Below are 20365 nucleotides of genomic sequence, written 5' to 3' on the forward strand. Positions count from 1 at the left end.
TAAATTGATGTAGCCCTTTGAAAGGTAATTTGGCAATATAAGAAACTTCAAATATGCTTTTACCTTTTTTTTAAGTTCATTTACTTATTTTGACAGTGTGTAAGGGGGGAGGGACAGAGAGAGAGAGAGAGAGAGAGAGAGAGAGAGACAGAGAGAGAATCCCAAGCAGGCTCTGCACTGACAGTGCTGAGCCCCATGTGGAGCTCAAACTCACAAATCATGAGATCATGACCTAACCGAAATCAAGAGTCTGATGCTTAACCAACTGAGCCACCCAGTCATCTCTCATATGTTAATTCTACTTATAAGGTTTTATCCCAAGGAAGTGATCAAATATTCAGGGAAAGATTGGCCTGTGGAGATATCCCAAATGGCATTATTTATAGTGGCATAAATTGAAGTAGTGATTATCTTAAATGTGAACACAAGTTTGTTTATATTGATCTTCATATATTTATTTTAAAATTTGACATTGCTACTGTGTCACACTTTGTGATTGGTAGCAATACAGATTAATTTCCTATACTTTAATGTTTGTAATCAAAAATATTCTGTATATAACTATGATTGAAAAAGTCTGTTAATTAATTGTCCTTCCATAAATTAATATTAGCCTGCATGATAAAGCACATACAACTACAAGGTACTACCCCTGGCACAAAGTTGATTCCTGTCACTTTTCATGAATCATCATTAAGTTTTTTAGCACTTATATTGCTCATTTTTAAATTACTTCTTTTCTGTAGCCTATTGCAGATCTTAGGACATAAAGAGCAGATAAATTAGGTACAGAAATTCATTCACTTGTGGAATATCTGAGAAAAAACTTTGGTCGGGTACAGAAAAAGATTACACAATTCCAAATTTAATTTTTTTTTTTTTAACGTTTGTTTATTTTTGAGACAGAGACAAAGCATGAACAGGGGAGGGGCAGAGGGAGAGAGGGAGACACAGAATCTGAAACAGGCTCCAGGCTCTGAGCTGTCAGCACAGAGCCCAATGCGGGGCTCGAACTCACGGACCGTGAGATCATGACCTGAGCCAAAGTTGGATGCTTAACTGACTGAGCCACCCAGGTGCCCCCACAATTCCAAATTTAAAAAGCTGCTCTTGGCTACATTTTATTGTATATCTCATTCATAAGTTTAAATTACAGTAAGTTTTAGGCTCTCTCACATCTTTCAAAAAATTATGCAAATCATTGATTCCTCTTTGTAAAAATGTATACATCTTCACTTCGGCTAACATTACCTTTTATGCGAGCCTCTTGATATAAAGACAAGATCTCGATCCTGTGGTGAAGGAGCTCTTAATGTAACAGCTGGGACAACTAAATTAAATATATTGGACAAATACTATTGCTGTCATATCACTATGAGAGCAGGGAAGGTGAAAACATCACTTCCTTTCAGAAAACTGGGAAAGAGCCTTCTTCCTAAAGTGAGGAAGAGATTATGAAATTAGAGTAAGATTTTAACAGGTAGAGCAAGGGTTGTTCCCTACAGAATCAAAAGCATACAAAGATAGGTATGTTCAAAGGAACAAAATAATTTACATAAAAGCTATTTTCTGCTACAGAAGAGAAAATAAAGAAAAAATTAATCTTGAAACACGCCTCTTTAAAAGAAACAAACTTGACATTTATTTGCTTTTATTCATTAACATATATCTTAGACAGCCGAAGAGAAGAACCATCCTTACTTTTGGTTCTAAAATGGGGAGGAGAACTAACTCCTGCAGGCAGGGTCCAGGCCGAAGAACTTGGAAGAGCTTTCAGGTGTATGTATCCTGGAGGTCAAGGTAAATCTTGGAGTTTCTTTAATTTGGTTAAGTTTATGCATTGTTTTTTCAAATCTTCACTTATTTTGAGATGTTACTAAATATTTATAGAAATACACTGAGACAAAAATATAGCTTAAGTGATTTGAGTATTTATTTTCAGGAGATTATGCAGGATTTCCTGGTTGTGGTTTACTTAGATTACATAGTACCTACCGACATGACCTCAAAATATATGCCTCTGATGAAGGACGAGTCCAGATGACTGCAGCTGCTTTTGCAAAGGTATAAATAAATGTTTTTCAGAATTACTAGAAATTTCATCTAATACCACATTTTAAAAGATTTTTGCTAAGGCAATATTTAAACATTCCAAATTTGAAATTTCCAGCTCAAGCCCTGAAATTGTGATAGGTTGTATTATTAATAAAGTTTATTCATTGCAAATAGTTAGCTTATTCCTTATGAAATTCAGCATGTAACAAAATAATTATGATACTTTTCATTAATTTGCATACTAATTTTTGAATTTGTGTTGGCTTTATTTAATATGTTTAGGGGCTCTTAGCCCTAGAAGGAGAGCTTACACCCATTCTTGTTCAGATGGTTAAAAGTGCGAATATGAATGGTCTTTTGGATAGTGATAGTGACTCTTTGAGCAGTTGCCAGCAACGTGTGAAAGCAAGACTTCATGAAATACTTCAGAAAGATAGAGATTTTACGGCTGAAGATTATGAAAAGGTGGGTCTTAGCAAACTCTTCTACATTGTGAAATACGCACACACATATAAAAGTATATAAAAACAAAACTTATAACAAACTTATAACAAAACTTATAACAAAAAGTATATAAAACAAAAACTTAGAGCCTATTGTATTATAAAGCAGTACTCCTAAGGGCGCCTGGGTGGCTCAGTCGGTTAAGCGCCTGACTTAGCTCAGGTTGATCTCACAGTTCGTGGGTTCTAGCCCGGTGTCAGGCTCTTTGCTGATGGCTCAGAGCCTGGAGCCTGCTTAGGATTCTTTGTCTCCCTCTCTTGCTGTCCCTGTCCTGCTCATGCTGCCTCTCTCTCTGTGTCAAAAATAAACATTAATTTTTTTTTTTTTTTAAATAAAGCAAATACTCCTATAGTCCCCATCCAGATGGAGAAATAGAACATTGAGACACCTCTGATCCCTTTGTGCCCCTTCTCAATTGCAACTCCTTCCCAATCTCCTAGAAATAATTACTATCCTGACTTAATAGTGCTCTTTTTTATAGTCTTCTTATATCAAGAATACTTATTTGGGTAAGTAATCATCCCTAACTACTATGGTCTCAGTTTTGGCTGTTTTCTAAGTTTCTTACATTAGATTAGGTTTTCTTTTGTTTGGCTTCTTGTGCCCTATGTCGTGTTTGTGACATTTATCTGTATTTTTGAGAATTTCCATAGTTAACTGATAATCAGTTCTATGTAGTACTTTATTTCAGGGACTAACAAACTTTTTCTGTAGAAGACCAGATAGTAAATTTTAGGCTTTGCCGGTCACATGTGGTCTCTTGATGCATACTCTTTTTTGATTTTTAACCAGCTTTTAAAAATACTGGGGCACCTGGGTAGCTTAGTCGGTTAGGTGACCGTCTCTTGATTTGGACTCAGGTCGTGGTTCATGAGTTTGAGCCCCACGTCAGACTCCGCACTGACAGTGTGTAGCCCACTTGGGATTCTCTGTCTCCTTCTCTCTGTCTCTCTCTGCCCTCCTGCATATGCACTCTCTGTCAAAAATAAATACATAAACTTAAAAAATAAAAATAAAAATGTGAATACCTTTCTTTGTCCATGGGCTATGCCACAGACCACATTTGGCCTGCAGGCCATAGTTTAATGACCCATATTCTATTTTATGAACATACCGTAATTGATATATACCTTGTATCATTGTTATAGTTTTGGGCTGTTGTGATTAATATTTCTATGAGTGTCCTTGTATGTCTCCTACTGCATATGAGCATACATTCTCTTGGGTACATTCTAGGATTGGAATTGTTGTGACCCACAGTATGCTTATGTTTCAGTATCAGATAATGTCAAACTGTTTTCCAAAGTCATTGAACCAATTTATACTCCCACTAGAAGTCCATGAAAATAATCATTGTTCTACATAGTCTCTATTCTTTGCATTCTCCGACTATTCAGTTTTGGCCATTCTGAAGATGGATGTGTAGTAGTTCAGCGTGGCTCTGATGTTTTTTGACCATTTAGATATCGTCTTTCATGAAGCCTTCTATTAAATCTCTTGTCCTTTATTTCTACCTTTTGTCTGTATTTTTCTTATTGAGTGGTAGAGGTTCTTTGGATATGTGTTCTAAATACCACTACCTATTCTGAGCCTTTATGATGTCTTTCAATAAGCAGAGGTTCTTATTTTTCATGAATTCCAAGTTGAATTTTTTCCTTTATGGTCAGTGCAGTTTTGATGTCGTCTAATTTCTTTCTTTTTTTTTTAATTAGTGAGGTATAATTGACACACAGTGTTGTTTCAGGTGTACAGTATAATGATTAGACAAATCTATATGTTCTATGCTTTGCTCAGCACCACAAGTCTAGTTACCATCTATCACCACACAGTGCTATTACAGTACCACTGACCATATTCCCTATGCTGTACTGTCTGTCCTCATGACTTCAATAACTGGATGCCTCTATCTCCCACTCCCCTTTGTGGTCAGTGCATTTTAATGTTTCTTTTTCTAACTAGAGGTCATAAAATACTCTTATGTATGATCTTCTGTAAGCTTTACTGTTTTGCCCTTCACATTTATCTGTAATCCAGCTAAAATTGACTTTTGTGTGTGCTATAAGGTAAAGATGTCAAACTTAATTTTTGCCAACTGTATATACATCCAAATATACCAATACCATATACCGAAAGGCTCCCCTTTATAGTATCACTTTATAGTATCATCTTTATAATCTATCTGGTGGTCTATTTCTACACTATATTCTTTTTTCGATCCTGGGCCACTGAATAAGATCTCTCAAGTCCTACATGCTTCCTTCTTCAAGTTTTTCAGGACTTTTTTTGCATTTCCATATAAATTTTAAAATATGCTGTCAAATATCCTGTTGTTATTGATTTAGATGCATCAAATCTAGTTTCTGAAAATTTATCTTAATATATTTTTATGCCATTGTAAATAGTGCTTCTAAAAATTTTATTTTGATTGTTGATACGTAGAAATAGCTTTTTAATACTGACTTTATATGCATCAACCTTATTGAACTCATTTGTTAGTTTAATAATATTTCTGTAGATTTTTTGATCCTTTAAAAGCATACTCACAGGTTTGTTTCTTCCTTTCTGATCCTTATTTGTTTTATTCTTTTTCTTGTTTAACTTCAATAACTAGCACATTCAAAACAATGTTCAATAGAAGTGGCATTTATTTTCTTGTCCATGTTCTCAAAGAAAGCCTTTAATGCTTGTCCGTTAGGTATGTTTTCTGTACATTTTGTAATAGCTATTCTGTTTCAAAATAAATTTCACTCTGTCCCTATTTTGCTAAAAGTTTTGTCATGAAAAGTTACTGAATTTCATCATTTTCTTTTCATCTGTTGCGTCGTATGATTTTTTGTGACGTAAAGCTATTTTGGCTCTTCTGGGGCACCTGGGCGGCTTAGTCAGTTAAGTGTCCAACTTCAGCTCAGGTCGCGATCTCATGGTTCTTGAGTTTGAGCCCTGCATCAGGCTCTCTGCTGTCAGCACAGAGCCTGCTTTGGATCCTCTGTGCCCCTGTCTCTCTGTCCCTTTCATGCTCCCTTTTTCTTAAAAGTAAATAAAGTTAAACTATCTTGGCTCCTAAAATAAACTCAGTTTACATATATACATAGTGGTGGTGGTGGTGGTGGTGGTGTTAATATATCTCACTGGTTTGGGTTTACTATTTTTGGTTAGAAGTTTTACATCTATGTTCAGGATTCAGATTAACCGTTAACATTTTAATTCTTATGCCTTTGTCTGCTTTCAATATCGGGATTATGTTAGTCTCATAAAATTAGTTAGGGAGTCCTATTTTGGGAGAATAGTTTGTATACATATCTTTAATGAAATGTTCGGTAAAATTTACTGATAAATCCTATGGACATTTTCTTTGTGGGAAATCAAATAATCATTATAATCATGGAGTCCAGAGTAATTGTTGCTATGTGTTGTGTCAGTATTAAGTTACATTGTTGTAGGAGTTTATCGTATCCTCTTTAAATTCTTTGTGATGTCTATAGGATTTTGTAGAGTTGTCACTTCTTATTTCATAACATTCTACAGTTTTTTTTCTCTTGATCAGTTTAACCATGGTTAATATACTTTATTACTCCCTTCAAAGAAATAACTGATTTATTGGTCTTCTGAATTTTGCACTTGTTTTCCACTTGATTAATTTTTGCTTATATTTTTTTCCTTCCACTTTTGTAAACCTGTGTCACTAGCTGTCTGCTTATTAATTCTTGAATGTTCAATCTTTTCTAAAATAAGGACTTTAGGCCATAAATTTCCCTTTATGATTATACGCATAAATTTTGTGGTTTATGCAGTTTGGGATATTTTCTAATTTCCTTTGTGATTTCTTCTTTGGTCATAGATGATTCAGAGCTGTAGTTTTAGAATTTCCAAACCTATGACATTTTTAAGTTACACTTTTTTTATTTTGAACTTTCTATCATTTCAATAAAAACAAAACTTTGTGACTTTTTTCCTTTCTTCACTGTTGTATGTTAAAATTTCTCACTCGTGGATTTTCCTTGTCTTTGTAGTTCTCTTAATTTTTGCTTTACATATTTACATTTGATACCATGTTATTAGGTAGATTACAAATTTAGAATAGATACATTTCAATCAGTACATTTTGCCTCAAAGTTTTGAGATGAATATAGTAACAACAGCTTTTCCCCTCTTACTTGATTTTGCATTGTATATCTTTTTTTACTTTCAATCTTTTGGAAATTATATTTTTAGGTGTATCAAAATCTGCATAAAGCTAGTTTTTTTAATTTATTATGAAAATCTTTGTTTAAGGCAATTTTATTTACATTATAAATTACTGGTAAATTTATATATGAATCCATTATAGTTTATCCCACTCTTGACATACTCTTGGTTTGGTCTTAGGCAAGTTGCCTAACCTCTGTTAAGTACCTCATCTGGAAAAAGATGGTGATAATAATAGAGTCTTAGTGTTATTACATGTAAATATATGTCGAACGACTAGATCCATATTGAGTCAGCAATTTGTCACTGTTAGAATAAACTCTCATTGTAAGTTAGAGTACTTTTGCTAAATTTTCTCTGTGGACAATCTAATGATAGCTTATGTTTGCTATTTTTTTAACATGTAATTCTGAGATTTTTACTTCCTTCTTGATGTTATTACTATATTTGGGGGGTCATCTTCATGTGTGGTATTAAATTGTTCTCCAACTACTGGAAAGTTTTGTATATTGTTCTCTTGGACAATTAGGCATAACTACATGTGAAATATATACTTTACTCATTTGTAGCTTACTCCATCTGGGAGCATTTCTCTTATCAAATCAATGCATTTAATTAAAAATCCTGTGAAGACCTGTGACAAAGTTTATTCCTTGATACAAAGTTTGACTTCTCAGATCAGACATCGAATGGAAGATCCCAAATCATCAGGTAAATACTATGTGCCTTGGAACATAAAGCAAATAAAAATATTAACTAATTACTGTAAACATTTTAAAATAAGATGCATCAATTCTTAAAAAATTAAGTCTCATACTGTATCTAGGTATGAGTTAACATACATCCAGCAAAAGAATAATAATTAGGTTATGGTTTATTTTATCCATGATAGCATGACAAAGATAATAAAATATTATTTGATTAATTACGTAGCATTGTCATATAGTTAGGCAGCAAATAACTAGCATAATAAGCAAACAATTGGAAGAAGATCTGGACTCTCACTCTGAGATTAGCTTGGTTCTAATTTGGCAACTTTGAAATCTAGGATTCTTAGTGGTAAGAATAAATCCTTTCAGCTATTTGATTTCTAAGATTCCTTTCGGCTAAAGACTGTCTATTCTGTTAGTTTTGTGAATCTAATAAGAAAATTATATAGTATTTAAATTTTGAATTGAAAATGTATTAGCCTAAGAGTTTAGTTATTGCTGTTCTTTTTCTTTTGATTATTGAAGTGTGTAACATGAGGATAAGTCTTTTACAAACCCAAACCCAAGTCCTAAGCCGTGTATTTATATCTTTTATTTAAGTTTATAAAATGTATGGTTACTAATAGTATACTCCTATGGTAACATTCCCTACTTTCTTAACAGTTATACCTCTGATATTTAAAAATGTTTCTAATTGTCAGCTTTTTAATATATACCCTTAATCTGAGTCTAAGTTTAATATGCTAAATTTGTTATGTTGTTTTAGATATTCAACTTTACCATAGTGAAACATTAGAGCTTATGCTACGTAGATGGTCCAAGTTGGAAAAAGACTTTAAAACAAAGAATGGAAGATACGACATTAGTAAAATCCCTGATATATATGACTGTATAAAATATGATGTTCAGCATAATGGTTCCTTGAAATTAGAAAATACAATGGAATTATACAGGCTTTCAAAGGCATTAGCAGATATTGTTATCCCTCAGGTAAGTAATTCCTAGGAATCAGTTTTCTTACAATGTTGAGTAGATTCTTTTACAATGCCTATCACTGGATAAAACATAGTTGGTTTTGGGGTGCCTGGGTGGCTCAGTCGGTTAAGTGGCCGACTTTGGCTCAGGTCATGATCTCACAGTCCGCGAGTTCTAGCCCCGCTTCGGGCTCTGTGCAGACAGCTCAGAGCCTGGAGCCTGCTTCAGATTCTGTGTCTCCCTCTCTCTGACCCTCCCCTGTTCATGCTCTGTCTCTCCCTGTCTCAAAAATAAAATAAACGTTAAAAAAAAAAAAATTAAAAAAAAAAACATAGTTGGTTTTCTTCTGTCTATAAAATCCATAACTTTTAAAAGGAAATTGAATAATTGTGAATTTTATATTCAAAACTTTTTAGTATAGTAAGTCATTACCTGATTTTCTAATAGTTTGATTGTAGTGACTTTTTAAAATTTAAGAATTAATACTCTTAAAGAACAGTAATATCCTAACAAACAAGACAACTAAAACAGGGTGGAATAAATTACTTAAATGTTTGCTGGGTACCCATTATGTACCTATCAAGTCTGTGCTATGAAAATATGTGAGGAATGGGAGAAAAACGTAGCTGTGGCTCTAAATTTTGCAAGTCTTTTTACTTCATGTGCAAGTATTTTGAAATTATTATTTAGAGGTCAAGGTGTAAGTTGTTATCGGAGGGGTGTGGGTTGGGTCATGGGTCTTTTCATTTATTTATAGGAGAATAAAAATAAAGGTGTAACCAGAATTCAAATAATTTAAATGTAATTAGGGCAGAGAATCAGATTGATAATAAAGAGGTAAGTAACAAGACAAATTGAGATACAGGAAATGTTAGCAGATACCCTTTTGGGACCCTTTTTCAACTCAATTACTAATGATTGTGTGGATACTGTAAAGAGGAGATTGGAGGGGCGCCTGGGTGGCTCAGTCAGTTGAGCGTCCGACTTCGGCTCAGGTCATGATCTCACGGTCTGTGAGTTCAAGCCCCGCGTCAGGCTCTGTGCTGATGGCTCAGAGCCTGGAGCCTGTTTAGATTCTGTGTCTCCCTCTCTCTCTGACCCTCCCCCGTTCATGCTCTGTCTCTCTCTCTGTCTCAAAAATAAATAAACGTTAAAAAAAAAAAAAAAGACCTTTAAAGAGGAGATTGGAGTAGATCAGACATTCCAACTATGAGCAAACTTAAAAAGCAGGAAAAAATGGAATACATGAAGAGTATGAGGATTCTGAGCAAAAGTTGCTTCACTTAAAGATACATATAAAAATAATTAAGATCAGTGTCCTTAATATTTACAGAAAGTTCAGGAAAAACTACAGGCTTTGACAAACTGGAAATTCAGACAGTGCACAACTTACCTATAATTACTTGTGTTCATGTTAAAGATTAGCTTATTCTTTCAGCATGAGAGAACACTACTTATTTGTTTGATTAGATGTATAATATAGACCATCTTTGGTATATTACATGATTCACTGTTTGGAAGTGTAAGTAAGATCCAGTTTTTTTTCACTGTTTTGTATTGCTTTGTGCATATTAGGTTCAGTGCACATTATTTATACTTATTCTTACAGTGGAGATTATTTTTAAGTATGCTGTTTAACAGGTGAGCTGTTAATATAAGATTCTTAAATATTTCAGGTGACTATATTCATTATTCAAAGTATGCTTTAAGTATATCTAAACTTACCACTTTAGTGGCTAAATACACAAATGATTTGTTACATAATCATGTCTGTTTTGTTACATGGCTTATTTTACCTCATGTCTCCTCTTTTTCAGTTATGTATATACTACATGTTCTAGAATTGGGAATGAAAAGTTGGTTTCTTAGAGTTGGGCTTAAAAAGATAGTCAAGTGTTAAAAGGGTTTTAGATGTAATCTCTCCTATGTGTTATGTATGTATTTCAGGTATATTACTTACATCACTGAAGAAATTTCTTACCATCTCCTTGTAACTTAAATTTTTATAATGAATTTTTTAAAGTACTGTAATTAAAAGAACCAGTAAAAATGAGAATAGTTTGGGAAAGATTTGAGATGTCATTTGTATCTTTTAAAGTAATTGGTCTTGCTCAGTGGTTCTCAGTCTCTGTTACATCGTCTTTTGATGCACTTAGCTTAGATCTTCTCAGCAGTCTGAGAACTTATTTGAAGACATCTCCAGAATTTTTTTCTTGGATAAATTATTTATTTTTTAAATCTTACAACTCTTAAGACAGCATTTTGTCCAAGCTTACCAGAATCAGTCTTATTTTTGGTAAATTCATAATTGTATTTTGGTAAAGTTATAACTTTAAAAGCAGCAGGTTTTTTTTACATGCTTTCCTAGAGTTTTGAAATTATAATTTGAGGAAAGGACAACTTTGGGTTTACCTCCCTAACTTTTTGGTTTGATACTCTTTATTGTGGCAAAAATTTGGGATCTCTTCTTTTCTAATGAAGTGCTGAATTCATTCCAATAAATAATATTTTGTTACTTTAAGTAAGCCTTTATAAATCCAGAACCATGGACAAAAAAAAAAAAAAAAACAAAACAAAACAAAAAAAACAGGCATTTTCAATCACTGAACAAACTAAAAATTACTAATGTATATGTAGTAATTGTAATGATACTATAGTTTATAATGGGGAAAAATGAAAATTTTGCCTACCTCATTTTCAAGGAAATAAAGAGTATTTCAAGCAGAGAGACTTGATTCAGTTAAATAATGTAAAATTTTGACTTGTTTAGAATATACTAATTTAGTTTTAGAGAATATCACTGTCTGTGCAAGAAAAATGCGTATATGCTCTGGTGTACCTCAAAGTGTTGCTATACCTCTAAAAATACATTTCTATTCTTAAGCTGAACTGATTTTTATATCAGTGCTATGTGAAATATGTGCTTCTAATCATATCTAAGCTTAAATACAACATAATTACTTTTAATTATTTTAACAGTTAAACTAATTTTCAGCTGTTAACAGAATTTTTGCTGTGCTAAAATTAACTTTTCACCTTTTGACCAGTCTCAATTTTCAGCAAATAGAGGCCCTGGCTTAAAAATGATACTTTAAAATCATCATGATAGTATGGCAGTCAATAAGAGTATGTAAAGACTAAATTTGGTATTAAGGTTTTCTTAACAGAGATCACATTTAAGAAAGGTTGAAAACTTTCTTTGAATATTTATGGATTGTGAAATGCGGAGGATTGTTTATAACAGTATTTGCCATAGAAAGTCAATTGACACTCTCATTAAATAAAACCACATAATAAGCTTTCAGATAGCCTCATCTCGTATTTTAGTTAGTCCTATTTATGGCAGAAATATTGTAATTACACTTGAGAACTAAGATATCTAACAGTTATTTGATCCCAGTTGGTGGTAGCAGATGAACAAAATATGTCAATATGTTAAAGGGAAAGATTTCTTTATTACAAAATTAATATACTTATGTGTAAAGTTAGAAAATGTAGAAATAGCAAAAAAGATCACTGTGATGTTACCAACTAGAGAAAAACATTTTAATGTTTTGGAAAATTCTTAAAGGACTTTTCTCTTGAATCATGAAGATACAGTTTTTCTCATAAATTCATACATATAACAAATGTATTCTTTGCAAAAGGGAACCAGGAAAGCCATACTATTTTACAACCTGATTTTTGTCTCTTCACTTAGAACGAAGAACTTCTTTCATTTTATTAAACCTATATGTACATCGTTATTTCTAATAGCTAAATGGTATGATGTAATAATTATGTAATGATTTTTTCATATTTGGGAATATGATATCTTTTATTTTGCTCTCTTTAAACATCTTCACATGCACTCAAGACTATTTCTGTAGCTCCAGAAATCTTTTACCAGTTTTCTTCCAGTTAAACAGTGTAGAAGACTACCTGTTTATTCATACCTTGGTAACAACACACACACACACAAAATTTCCCCCTGATGATTTTTTTTTAATTTTTATTTATTTTATTATTTTTTTAATATATGAAATTTATTGTCAAATTGGTTTTCATACAACAAAAAAAATTTTTTTAATGTTTATTTTTCAGAAAGAATGAGAGACAGACTGTGAACAGGGGAGGAGAGACACACACAGAATCCAAAGCAGGTTCCAGGCTCTGAGCTGTCAGCGCAGAGCCCAATATGGGGCTCAAACCCATGACAGCGAGATTGTTACCTGAGCCAAAGTCGGATGCTTAACTGACTGAGCCACCAAGGCACCCCTCCCCTGATGATTTTTAATGCCAATATTTTCCTTTTGTTCACATATACACAATTATATGTATACATACATGTTTTTTGCATACCCAATTCACAGTCACCTATGTTGGTAAGATTATTGAACCAATGAAGCTTTAGTTTAAGATAAATGACACCAAGAAGTATTTTCATAGGCCTTCCATCTGTAATCGATCAACCTCTTCTTTATTTGGCACTTTTCAGGTCTGTTATCCATAAATAATTTTTGCTATCTGGGAAGTTCCTGATAGCAGGAAGTAGCCTTTAAATTCAGATATCCTGAATGAACTTGGAGAGAGATAGTATGCCTGTTTCTTCCCTCCTTCTCTCTTCTCTCCTTTCTGTCTCTGTCCCTCCCACTCCACTTTTCTGCTTTCTCCCTCTTTCCATCTACACAGCTGTCACAGCTTTTTCTCTTCACACATCAGGTCATTTTTAAATCTACCTCTTTGATCTCATTTTTATTACAATTATGAGTATGTTCTCTTAACACTTCATATCGTAATTCCTCATTGTAAATTTAATTAAGTCATTATTATAGGCATCATTAAATTTGACAATTTCATGACATTTCTTGCTCACTACTAGGTAAGTCTTTAAAAGTATTAGCCAAAGGCTTTTAAATAATTGTTTAGCCTTTTTCATCTTGGACATTTAAATCAAATCTCATGGTTTCATTTATATTTCTTTTCATAGGGTTATTGATTGTTGTTCTGTGCTTTAGTGTTTATGTCCTTAATCCATCTTTCTTTTAGGGTTACTTCTTCATTGAAAACTTTATGATTGAGTTGAGCTACTGTCCATAAAGATTACATTCATCCATTCATCCTTCCCTTTTAAGAAATCACTTGCTTTTTCAGTTCTACCAAAAAAAATTTTCCCATTATACTTAATAGTTGTAGGAATAGTATCCTTGCAGTTGCAAAAAATGTAAACTAGGAATTGTGTAATATTAAAAAAACTTACTAGAAATATTTTGTCTGTTACTAGAATGTTTTAGCAGTGCATTTGTTAGAGTGCTTTGTCATTATACCCTTTTTCTAATATCATGTATTTTCTGCTCAGGAATATGGTATAACTAAAGCTGAAAAACTGGAGATTGCCAAAGGCTACTGTACTCCTCTAGTTAGAAAAATTCGCTCAGACCTTCAGAGGACACAAGATGATGACACTGTAAATAAACTCCACCCTGTGTAAGAGACTGTACTGGTATTTAAATCTGTAGGCATCTGTTTTTCCATACTTCAACTCTAATGTTCCTATGAAGAAATCAGGAATATGTCACTTAGCGCACTATGGAAATAAGGATTACCTAGATATTCCTAGCAGTTAACTTCCAACCAAGGTTGGAAGACTTAAAAGTCTCCAAATTGAGGAAAAACTGAGGTGAACAGGAAAAGGTGATATGTGTCATCATTCACATGGGATCATCAATGTGTACCCCATTCAGCACCATAAATGTCTGTGAACTTGCTTAGTGCTAAGACATTTGTCATTGCTAATAGAGGAGCTAAAATGACCAAATTATTTGCAGTGAACTTGACTAATGTTAACTTTTGTTTTGACTAATCTCAGAACTTCTAGTTAGTTCTAGTTAATCTTCATGTTAGAGGAATATCTACTAAGGTAACTCCTTGTGGTTGGAAGACTGATAGATTTACTTATTGTGGTCTTTGACTTCTAGTAAGATTAAGTTCCATTTTACAAAATAATGTCAGTACTTAATGAGTTTTGACTGTATGCTTATATTCTAATACTGTCTGCTACTAACTTCAGGTATTCCAGAGGTGTTCTGTCTCCTGAACGTCATGTCCGTACCAGGTTATATTTTACCAGTGAAAGTCATGTACATTCTTTACTATCTATTCTTCGCTATGGTGCCTTATGCAATGTAAGTAAAGTAAGTTATTCCAATCTACTTAACAAATATGGTTCTGTGAATTTGTAATCAAATCACTAACACCAGTCTTTACTGTGCCGTTTCAACAGTTGATCATTTGCCATCATTTGTCAAGGGTCTACTATATTCCAAGCACTGTGATAGATGTTGGGAATAAAGACATGTTCCCTTCCCTTTGGAGAAGATTAATTTAAACAAACAATAATGCAAAATATTTAAAAAAAAAATTTTTTTTAACGTTTATTCATTTTTGAGACAGAGAGAGACAGAGCATGAACGGGGGAGGGTCAGAGAGAGGGAGACACAGAATCTGAAACAGTCTCCAGGCTCTGAGCTGTCAGCACAGAGCCCGACGCGGGGCTCGAACTCACAGACCGCAAGATCATGACCTGAGCCGAAGTCGGCCGCTTAACCAACTGAGCCACCCAGGTGCCCCAAATGCAGAATATTTTAGATGATGTTATAGGCTGGTGGTAATAAGATAAAGAGAAGCTGATAAATTTGAGTTATTTAGGGGTTAGAAAGAACTTGGTGTTTGTTTGGATATTGCTCCTCTCATCTACTGTTAGTAATGAATCATACCAAAGTTTAGCTTAAAACAATCACATTTTTATCTCACAGCTTAAAGGATTGACTGATATACTTAGGCAGTTTCGCTTTGGGTCTCTCATGAGGTTGTAGTTAGACAGTGACTGGGGTTTGAATCATCTAAAGCTTTCCTCATGCCTGGTGCTTGATGCTGTATGTCAGCTAGAACTTCAGCTTGAGTTCTTGACCACAATACTTACCTCTGGCCTCTTCATGTGACCTCTTCCTCCAAACATGGTAGCTGAGTTCCAAGATTTAGTTTCATAATGGAACAAGGTGCAAGTGCAAGACATTTTTATGACCTAACTTACAAAGTCACATAACATCACTTATACTGAGCTGTATTGATTGAGGCAATCACAGAGGTTCATCCAGGTTCAAGAGGTGGGGAGATAGATCCACCTTACTACATGAGTGGAGTGTCACTGTCATATTATCCGATGAGAATATGTCTCATCTTGACCACACAATCCATATTTCTCCCATATTCAAAATTCACTTAACCTTTTACCCAGTAATACCCATCCTATCCTATTTAATTATAAACTTGGCATCCCAGGCTTCTTCATCTAAGTCAAGTCCAGATGTAGGTGGGGCTCCTTGGACACAACTCCTTGAGTGCTCAAAAGCATTCAGTCTTAAAGACCTATGCACTGAAGAGACCAATTATCTGTCCTTCAAATACCCATTATACAGTGGTGGGTTAAGCATGAGATAACTATAGTAGATAAACTTTTCAAGAGAGGGTAAAACAGAAGGTATACTGTAGTCATTGGTCATAGCAATTTTGAAATCTACCTAGGTACATGTTGCCCATTCTTTAATTAGGGTTCTATCATTCTGGAGTAATTTGAAATACATTGTACTAAATAAATCATACCCAAAGATCTCTTAAGGATAAGCCCTTTTCTACCATGGGTTCTCTCTGTGGTTATTAAGGGATGGCACTCAGCAATCCTTATTATTTAATTCTGAGCATCTGAAAAACATATTCCTAAGATCTTGAGGAAGTCTTCTGTTTCTTTGGAGGATTTGAGGTCTTAAGTGTTTTTGCAATCACATCGTTTTCATGGCGGATTCCTGTGTACCCTTTCTTCCTGAAAGCCATCTTTTAATTACAGCATTGTTTGTTCCCTAAAAAGGCTCGGAATGAGGAACAGTTTTTTTGGTGTGTTTTTTTTTTTGAAGTCTTGGCTTCTTTGTAATTGACAATTTCCCTGCAGCTTAGCTGTCTCCTGTCACAGGCAGTGAGAAGAATCTTGCTGACATGTTCAGTACTTTTCCTAGAAATCTCCATAGCTAGCTCATTAGATATACTTTTTATTTTCCACCATCTACAGGCTAGTGTTTTTACACTTTATGCCACTACATAGCAAGAGTTCTTTTTCTTATACCTTCCAGTAACATTTTTCTTTCTATAATCCCTCACCAACAACCTTTTCACGGCCCATTAGGCTTTCACTAATGCTCTCCTTGAGAGCCTTCCAGTGCTCACAGGTATGAAGGGTAAGAAAGAGAAGAGAACTGAGAAAGATTCCCATATCTCTAATATGGGTAAATTGGTAGATATTCCTACCCATTCACTGATAAAAGTAACACCTACAGAGAGGATCAGGTCTTAGAAAGAAAGTAGTAAGTTTAGTTTTAGACAGCTTGAGTATGTTCATATGTGAGTTAAAGGTACAGAGTTAAGCCAACATATTAATGACAGTAAAGTAGTGGCTGGTAATAAGATTCCCAGAGATTTTGCATTTGAAAAGATAAAAAAAATGACATTGTAGGGATTGACAATGGAAGTGATAATGTACCAAAGAGATTTAAAAATTTTAATATCTTCTTTGTTCCTCAGTATACCCAAACCATAGATGATCCAAAATACAATGTCACCCTGTTTTATATCAAAAATATTTTTGCATCATCTGTAAAATAGCAACAAATAAGAATTTTCCTTTAATTTTCTTATTCTATTACATCCTAAATTTGACATTGGTATATATATTGATGTACACATCTATACACATCTGTTAACAAAATGGTCGGTCCTTAAAAGAAAATCCAGCCTTGTTTTCCTACTTTAGTAAAGAGAAATTAGATGTATAATGAAGATTTGTTTTTATGTCTCTTGATTCTTAATTTTATTATTAGCCTTGATGAATATCTAATATTAAAGTAACCCTGAAGTTATTTCAGTGTTCTGTTCGAATCATGTTTTCTAATTCATATGTTCTTCCCTCTTGTTTTGGTTTCTTGTTGGTCCCTAAGGAATAGCCAAGTGACATCCCTTGCAGCTTTAATAAATGAAATAGTTGGGGAAAAAAATGACCCTTAATTAGCAAGGCAAGAATTCATATATCCAGTAGTAATGATGGAATTGTTCTTGGCGGAGAGAACTACGTCTCTTACATGGTTCATTTTTTACTCTCTTACATTTACTTAGGGGATGAAGCATGGAAAATATAGGAACCAATAGAACAAGGCTATGGAGCATAATAGTGAGCAATGGAGAAAATGGCAACAAATAAGGATGAAGAGCCAGTGCTTTGGGAATCCTAAAGGGATTAGGAAGCAATTTTTAATTAGGGAAGTAAATGGCTTTGGTTGCTGTGTGGACAGCAGATAGGCTGGAGTAGATATGAAGAAACCAGTTAGGAAGCTATGGCAGTGATCTAAAAAAGATGATGTAATTTGGACTAGGGTGGTGGCAATACACTAGAGCTTGTTGAGTATATTTCATGCTCGGCTGCATTTGTAAAACAGAAATTGAACACCATTCTTTTAAAACTCTGCTTCCAGATTTTCGAAAAAAAAAAGTATTTTTCACATTAGTAAATACATGTAAAGTCTATAATATCAATATGATGTCCCATTTGCTAATTTAAAAAAATTAATTTATTTGAACTATAAATCATTGTCCCAGGTCATAATATCTTTATAAGACCCTGTAACTAATATACTTAAAACCTTGAAATTGTAGATTTTGAAATTGTAGATTTTTCAGTGTGAACTCGGTAAAATCTAGCTCTCCATAATAGATTTTTTTTTAAAGGTGTTTATTAAGGAAACAATATTGTAAACAAGATTTCAGGGACTATATTGAATGAGACTTAATTTTTAAAAAAAAAGGTTTTTATGGATTTTTGCATACTGACTATATTCAGGAAGTTACTAAATATATGCTAAATATACTAAAAATGTAGTATATATAGTGCTATATATATTATATACATACTACATATAGTATATATATAGATATATATTATTATATATACAATATGTATAGTATATAAAGATATATAGTACTATATATAATGTATATAAATATAAAAGTGCTACTAAATATTATTTAATTTCATCTCTTCATTAGCACTGACCTAGCAGAACCTGTACCTACAACACTGAATTAGATATTATTAGATGGTGTTCTTATTCATAATGTAGGATCATGAACCTATTGAAAATTTTTAGTATTTAATTTAAACCCTTCATTTATAGTAATTCTCATTTAGTATAACTCAGAAATGTTATACTAACTTATATTTTTCTTTATTAATTTTGAAAAAAATGTATATATCTTTGTACATATACCTTCCGCAAATACACTCACAAACACACAGATGCAGTTGTTTCTCTGGAGTATTGCTTAGGTTAAGAGTAGCAGCTTTGATAGCTTGGCATTACAGCATTTAGAGGTGTGGAGAGCCATTTGTTACAATGATGCTAAGCACACATGGAAGAATACAAATTATATGATGTATATTTAATTTTACTCTTCCATAAACTTGAAAAGGGGCATGCTTCCTCAGGGATGTTGAGTGTCTAAATTTGAAAAGGAAATACATGCTAGTTTTGTTTTCTGGGTTTTTTTAATATGCAATTAACATGTGGTGTTATAAGTTTGGGCTTTTGTATATCAAATTTCATTTCTTAAAACAATGCACATTTTATACTGAAGTGCAAAATACTGAATACTCTTACTATATGGAAAAAATTGTTGTATGCCTTTATTTCTAAAGTTTATGACATGTGGAAGAGAGTTTTCTGTGATGTGGACCCTATTGACTGTAGACTTTGTACCTTGACTAGTTTAACCTTTTCAGATAGAATTTTCTACTTAGAATGTTTGTAGTTCATGTTCTCTAGGATCCCTTTCAGTTCTGATGCTCTGTGATTAGATGTTTAAAGACCATGATTATCTAAATGAAGGTGGAGGAGCGATGAAGGAGATGGTAAGATTAATGGAACCTACATGTGCCACCTCCTGCTGATTATTTTAAATACCACTGCAGTGTAACAAGGCATATTTACTGATAGGCATGTAATACATACATGCACTATTTGATGGTGGAAAAATACCTCTATTCTTAGACGATAGTATTCAGTTTACGAAGCATGATACTACATTAGGTACTTTGGAACTTAAGGTTAACAACTCACTGCTCCTTACCCTCAGAATTCAGTTGTGGGTTTGTATTTCAAGAGATTTTTAATTTTTAAATTCTAGAAGCTATTAAAAAAAGTTACCACTAGACTTTCTAAGAATGCCATAACAGATTTTTAAAATAATTTACCTAAACATAAATAATTTATCAAGACTTAAAGATAGTGGAGTTATTTTGAGAGGTTGAGCATATACTTATTTACCTTATTTGTATGGTATCACTCAAGATTAAATAACTACCATAATGAAAATAGAGTGACTTTCAAGTAAAGCAATAGGAGAAAATGCTTACCATATACCTTTTGTTTAGGAATCGAAGGATGAACAGTGGAAACGGGCTATGGATTACTTAAATGTTGTCAATGAACTCAATTATATGACTCAGATTGTTATCATGCTTTATGAGGATCCTAACAAGGTAAAAAGAGTTCTTGATTTGGGTGTATTACCGTAGGTAAATAAATAGCCTGATGTTTTTCATTTTGAAAATGTTCTATAATATTTTTTAGGATCTTTCCTCAGAGGAACGCTTTCATGTTGAATTACATTTTAGTCCTGGAGCTAAAGGATGCGAAGAAGACAAAAATTTACCATCAGGCTATGGATATAGACCAGCTTCAAGAGAGGTAATAAAGATGAAATTCTCAGGGCTTGGTTATATACTGTGAGATCATGACCTGAGCCGAAATCAGGAGTTGAAGACTTAACCAACTGAGCCACCCAGGCACCCTGGGAGG

General features: G+C 33.4%; 1 protein-coding gene across 32 annotated transcripts in view; it reads left to right on the forward strand.

The window, feature by feature from the left end:
• The window catches only part of PPIP5K2 (diphosphoinositol pentakisphosphate kinase 2), a 71372-nt gene that overhangs the window by 25205 nt on the left and 25802 nt on the right, over positions 1-20365 (forward strand). For 25 of the 32 annotated variants that reach the window (XR_008299915.1, XM_053225212.1, XM_053225229.1 and 22 more), the window contains 9 exons: positions 1675-1800; positions 1943-2064; positions 2338-2520; positions 7314-7455; positions 8221-8444; positions 13768-13895; positions 14479-14593; positions 19939-20046; positions 20138-20254. Coding sequence is in view for 31 of the 32 variants with exons in the window: in XM_053225212.1 (XP_053081187.1) it covers positions 1675-1800; positions 1943-2064; positions 2338-2520; positions 7314-7455; positions 8221-8444; positions 13768-13895; positions 14479-14593; positions 19939-20046; positions 20138-20254 (1265 nt within the window). In the remaining variant the exon portion in view is untranslated. The remainder of the gene's footprint in view (positions 1-1674; positions 1801-1942; positions 2065-2337; positions 2521-7313; positions 7456-8220; positions 8445-13767; positions 13896-14478; positions 14594-19938; positions 20047-20137; positions 20255-20365) is intronic. The other 7 variants (XM_053225224.1, XM_053225247.1, XM_053225286.1 and 4 more) reach the window with 1 other exon arrangement.

This window comes from Acinonyx jubatus, chromosome A1 (assembly GCF_027475565.1).
Source record: "Acinonyx jubatus isolate Ajub_Pintada_27869175 chromosome A1, VMU_Ajub_asm_v1.0, whole genome shotgun sequence".
Classification (NCBI taxonomy): domain Eukaryota; kingdom Metazoa; phylum Chordata; class Mammalia; order Carnivora; family Felidae; genus Acinonyx; species Acinonyx jubatus.